The following is a 6,382-nucleotide window of genomic DNA, read 5'->3' on the forward strand; positions in this document are numbered from 1 at the left end:
CCTATTTGCTGTCTACAAGAGACAGATTTTAGACATGAGGACACCTTCTGATTGAAAGGGAGGGATGGAAAACAATCTATCATGCTACTGGTGGTCAAAAGAAACCTGGAGTAGCCAACTTATATCATGCAAAGTAGAGTTTAAATTGAAGGCTGTAACAAGAGATGATGAAGGGCTTTCTATATTAATTTCAGGGTCTCTCCATCAGGAAGAGCTAAACATTTTCAATGTCTACACACCAAATTCGGAGACACACAAGTATATAAAACAATTAATTAAAACCATACAGAACCTTATTGATAAGAATGTGGTAATTGCAGGGACATTAAATTAACCACAGAAAAAAATATGGAAAATCTCCAAAAGCATGGAGGTTAAAAAACATCCCACTAACGAAAATGAGTCAACCAAGCAATTTGAGAAGAAATTAAAAGATATAAGGAAACAAATGAAAACGAAATACAACAATGCAAAACCTTCGGGATGCAGCAAGGGCAGTCCTGACAGGGCACAACAAAACAAAACAAAACAACAACAAAACAAAACAAAACAAAACAAAACAAAACAAAACAACTACAACAGCAACAACAACAAACATTGCTATCCAGGCCTATCTCAAGAAACAAGAAAAATCCCCAATACAAAATCTAACAGCACACCTAAAGGAACTAGCAGCAGAACAGCAAGGCACCCCAAACCGAGCAGAAGAAGAGAAATAATAAAGATCAGAGCAGAAATAAACAATATGGAGTCTAAAGGAAAACAGTAGAGCACATCAATGAAACCAAGAGTTGTGTTTTTGAGAATATACACAAAAGTGATAAACGTCTAGCCTAGCTTCTCAAAAAGAAAAGAGAGGGGACCCATATAGGTCAAATCACGAATGAAAATGGAATTATTACAACGAATCCCTCAGAAATTCAAGCAATCATCAGGAAACACTATAAAATCTTCTATGCCAACAAACTGCACAACCTGGAAGAAATGGACAAATGCCTCCATAACCACACACTTGCAAAACTCAAACCGGAAGAAATAGAAAATGTGTACGGACCCATAACTAGTGAGGAAATTGAATCAGTTATCAAAAATATCCCAATAAATAAGAGTCCTAGACCAGGTGGCTTCCCTGGCGAATTCTAGCAGAGATTTAAAGTAGAGATAATAGCTATCCTTCCCAAGCTGTTCCAAAAAATGGAAATGAAAGCAAAACTTCCAGACTCATTGTATGAAGCCAGCATTACTTTGCTTCCCAAACGAGAGACACAGAAAAAAAGGAGATTTACAGGCCAATATCCCTGATGAATAGGGGTGCAAAAATTCTCAACAAGATACCAACAAATCACATTCAATAGCATATAGAAAGTCTTATTCAACACGATCAAGCGGGATTCATTCCTGGCCTGCAGGGCTAGCGCAATATTCACAAATCAATCAATGTGCTATATGACATTAGTAAAAGAAAACGTAAGAACCATAATACACTGTCAATAGGTGCAGAAAAAGTATTTGAGAAATACAGCTTCCTTACTTGATACAAACCCTCAAGAAAGTTAAGATAGAAGGAACATACCTTAAACATCATAAAAGCCATTTATGAGAAGCCCACAGTAAAAATCGTCCTCAATGGGGAAAAACTAAAACCATTCCCCCTGAGATCAGGAACAAGACAGAGATGTCCACTCTCACCCCGGTTGTTGAACATAGTGATGGAAGTTTTAGCATCAGTAATCAGACAGTAAATGAAATTACAGGTATCATCATTTGCAAAGTCAAACTTCCACTTTTTGCAGATGACATGACACTATACATGGAAAATCCGACAAACTCCGCCAAAAGTCCTCTAGCACTGATACATGAATTTAGCAATGTTGCAGGGTACAAAATCAATGTACAGAAATTGGTTGTGTTTTATACACCAATAATGAAGCAACAGAAAGAGAAATAAAGAAATGGATCCAATTTACAATGCTACAAGAGTCAAAAAATACCTAGGAATAAAACTAACCAAAGATGTAAAAGATCTTTATGCTGAAAACTATGGAAAGCTTGTGAAGGAAATTGAAGAAGATACAGAGAAAGCGAAAAACATCCCATGCTCATGGATTGGAAGAATGAATATTGACGAAATATCAGTATGACCCAACGCAGTCCTCACATTATATGCAGCCCCAATCACATTGCACCAGAATTCTTCTCCAAGCTGGAACAAGCAATCATAAAATGTGTATGGAAACACAAAAGACCCTGAATAGCCAAAGTAATACTGAAGAAGAAAACCAAAGTGAGAGGCACCACAATGCCAGACTTTAGCCTGTACCACAAAGCTATAACCATCAAGACAGCATGATATTGCCATAGAAACAAATACATAGACTTAATGGCATGGAATAGAGACCCCAGAATTGGACCCACATACATATGGACAACTAATCTTTGACAGAGCAGGAAAGAATATCCAATGGAAAAAAAGACAGTCTCTTTAACAAATGATGCTGAGAGAAGTGGACAGCAACATGCAGAAGAATGAAACTAGACCACTTTCTTACACCACTCACAAAAATAAACACACAATGGATGAAGGACGTGAATGTCACACAGGAAACCATCAAACCCTTGAGGAGAAAGCAGGAAAAATCGTCTTTGACCTCAGCGTCAGCAAGTTCTTAGTTGACACATCTCCGAAGGCAACGGAACTAAAAGCAAAAATGAACTATCGGGACCACATTGAAATAAAAAACTTCTCCACAGTGAAGGAAACAATCAACAAAACTAAAAGGCAACTGACCGAATGGGAAAAGATGTGTACAAAAGTCACACTGGATAATTGGCTACTATCCAAAACCTATAAAAAGAACTCACCGACTCCACACCTGGGAAACAAATAATCCAGTGAAGAAATGGGCAGAAGACATGAACAGACACTGTTCTAAAAAAGACATCCAGATTGTCAAGAGACACATGAAAAAATGCTCAACAGCACTCCTTTCCAGGGAAATCCAAATCAAAACCGCAATGAGATATCACCTGATGCCAGTCGGAGTGGCTACAATGAGAAAATTAGAAGACTATAGATGCTGATGAGGATGTGGAGAAACAGGAACCCTCTTGCACTGTTGGTGGGAATGCAACCTGGTGCAGCCGCTCTGGAAAACAGTGTGGAGGTTCCTTAAATCATTAAAAATAGACCTACCCGAAGACCCAGCAGTAGCACTGCTAGGAATTTACCCAAGGGGTACAGGAGTGCTGAGACATAGGGGCACATGTACCCCAATGTTTATAGCACTACTTTCAACAACAGCCAAACTATGGAAAGAGCCTAGCTGTCCATCAACTGACAAGTGGATAAAGAAGTTGTGGTTTATGTATATACAATGGAATACTACTTGGCCATGAGAAAGAATGAAATCTGGCCATTTGTGGCAACGTGGATGGAACTGGGGGGTATTATGCTACGTGAAATAAGGCAGGCAGAGAAAGACAGATACCATATGTTTTCATCCATGTGTGGATCCGGAGAAACTCAGCAGAAGACCATGGGGAAGGTGATGGGGGGAAAAAGTTATAGAGAGGGAGGGAGGCAAACCATAAGAGACTCTTCAATACTGATAACAGACTGAGGGTTGACGTGGGGTTGGGGAGAGGGGAAAGTGGGTGACGGGCATTGAGGAGGGCACCTGTTGGGATGAACACTGGGTGTTGCGTGGAAACCAATTTGAAAATAAATTACATTGAATGAAAAAGGAAATCGAAGGGGTTGCTCGTACTGAATATGAGGATAGCTTTCCATTTTCAGCACTTTATGAGTGTGAGGTAGTAGTAGCTTAAGCTGCGTAGATGAAAGTTTTGTTTGTGTGTTTGAGAAAAGGAGTTGAAGAAAGACAGAGGCCTGTCACATGTATCACGTTGACCTTGGCAAGTTTCTCTTCTGATTGTTACCATGACTTATCACTCTTAGTGATTCACATACTTTGGAGTCGTCCTTTCATGAGGAAGTGTATTTCAGTTGATCATGGTAGGTGGTCCTTGTAGTATTTTGTGAATGAATTGTGTATGTGGTGATGATGGATGGACTATGCTGGTTGCTTTCAAAAGCACTTACACGGACGGTGTAACACGTTTTCTACCCTTGGAATCCCATATGGTCTCTTACTCCCTGTGTATGACTTACCTGAAATATCATGAATTGGTAGGTAGTGAATAGGTTTTAGTGGCACTGAATGCCCTACTGGCCACTCACACAGAATTCGTTGACGCTTTGCTCTTAAGCACACAATGACTCGGTCTTCCCTAGGCTGCATGAAATTGAGCATGGATACTAACTAGGCAAACTGTTTGCTGCTGCTGTGAAGAACAGCTTCGTGAACTGTGAGCTGTACCAACACAGGTATGGAACCCTAAGCAAGGCACAGTATATCGGTATTCTTTGAAAGGGTAGAGTAGTTATTTCAATTTGGCTTTCAGTGCGTTGCATGACAAGGCATTTAATTAGCTAAAACCCTCTTAGAGTCATGTTTGATTGCAAGGTGTGTGTACTGTCCACCGTTAAGTGTCATTTCATGTTAGATGGAATTAATGGAGGCTGAAGCACCCGTGCATTCACCTCTAGGACTACCCTCTTGAACTCGTGAAGAATTATGGGCCTTCTCAGGTAAGATTAGGTGCAGGTCTTTCTCAAGGGCATAATCTTAAACACAGCCAAACCTAAGGCAGCTTTGGGCAGCCCACCGTGATAAGATATGCAGACATTGTGACCTCACAAAGCGCCTGGTCTCCTAGCAACTGCGGTGTAACTCTCACAGCCTGCCTCCTGATTTGGTTTCATGGTAGAAAATTCATCAGGGCCCTGCGGCGGCCGCGAGACCTGGCAAGCGCGGGCGGCCCCTAGTGGCCTCACATCCTGAGCAGCAAGAAGAAGCTGGGGGCGCTGGCCCCAGGAGGCCCTGGCCCTGGCAGCAGGGGAAGGAGCCTCTAGCGCTGCAGGAGGGGCCGCCCTGGAGGCGCCTGAGGAGAAGATGGTGTACACGCGGTGGCAGCAGCCCCCGGAGGCCTGCCTGCAGACGGGCCGGCCAGCTGCCAGGCGGAGGCGCCACGGAGCCCGCACAGTGGCGGTCGGCCAGAGGAAGGTGCCGCCCCCGCCGCCACCGTCCCACGAGGACAGCAGCCCCTGTAAGCCCCTGGCACCCGGGCCCTGCTCCAGGGGTCGCACCCTGGAGGAGAGTGGGAGCGCGGCCACCCCGACGTTGACCACCTTCCCCACCATCCGCGTAGTTGGCGACGTGTGGGTCGAGAGCAGCCTGGCAGAAGCGCGGCGTCAGGCGCGCCAAGTCCTGGGAGTGAACCTGAAACCCGTGGTGAGACTCCGCTGCTTCCCAGTGCCTGGGAGTGAGATTCGGGCCACCGCCGCGCGACCTCTCAGCCCCAGGACAGGTTGTGCTTGGAGGGATGAACCAGGGACAGCCGGGACCGCGTCCCCTAGTGCACTTTATGGGCGAAGAAGCACCAGATGGTCCAGGCCCGAGCCCCCGGGATGCGGCGCCGCCTTCTGGGACTCCGGGGCAGCTGTGCCCTCTGCTGCCTCCCAGCACCGGGTCTGCGGAGGGAGAAGACTTTTGGACAGCAAGGGAGGTCCCCTTTCGTCCTAACCCCAGATTGAGATGTCTCCAGGACTGTATGGGCAGATCCATGTTCTCTCTTGTTCCCTCATTGATCTGAAGTTGTCAGAAGAAGCCATTCCACCCCCACCCCCTCCAAAGGAATTTGGTTCCATGCTTGTGTAATAAAGCTAGAATTTCCTTGCTGTTCACCCACCTCCCGGCTCCTCCCGCCCCATTTGTTTTCTTTCTTTTTACTTTCCTTTTTTGACTTCCACTCTTTCTGGACGAAAGATCGAATATGTGTGAAAAGTTGTTGCAATAGTTGGTGCACAGGGTATTCTCAATCCCACACCTTTCCGAGTTTTAACTGGATTCCAACTCTTTGACCAAGGATTTTTTCTAAGAATTTCTAAGAAATTCAAGCCTATCACTGTTAATAATGTAAGGATTTGTATGGCTTTGAATATCATGGGCACGGTGATTACAAACCAAAAGATTCAAAGTTCAACTGAGTACACATTCTTAAGACGTTTCTAAAGATTTTATATTGAAATGTAATGTTTATGTTTACTGAGCTCCTAAAGGAAATGGTAGACACACGGAAGGTTTTGTTTAGTAAAATTAACTTGGGAAATTCTTTATACGTAGGTAAAATTGAAAATGCATTGAGAAACCACACGGTTTCTATTAAAAACCAATGAGTGAATTTCAAAAAATAAATGAATAAAAACCTGGTGCTGGTTATGGACACGGATGGAATCCACTCGGAAATGACTTGGACTTGT

The 6,382-nt window shown here is 43.7% G+C and overlaps 1 protein-coding gene across 1 annotated transcript in view; it reads left to right on the plus strand.

Annotated features, from left to right (window-relative positions):
* LOC145714997 (uncharacterized) overlaps window positions 1-5,804 on the plus strand; it is a 183,029-nt gene extending 177,225 nt beyond the window's left edge. Inside the window, exon 4 of the mRNA XM_081794587.1 lies at window positions 4,909-5,804. Coding sequence (XP_081650713.1) covers window positions 4,909-5,645 — 737 coding nt within the window. The 3' untranslated portion in view covers window positions 5,646-5,804. The remainder of the gene's footprint in view (window positions 1-4,908) is intronic.
* Window positions 5,805-6,382: the final 578 nt, after the last annotated feature.

The sequence above is a fragment of the Panthera onca genome, chromosome Y (genome assembly GCF_046562875.1).
Source record: "Panthera onca isolate mPanOnc1 chromosome Y, mPanOnc1 haplotype 2, whole genome shotgun sequence".
In the NCBI taxonomy this organism is placed as follows: Eukaryota; Metazoa; Chordata; class Mammalia; order Carnivora; family Felidae; genus Panthera; species Panthera onca.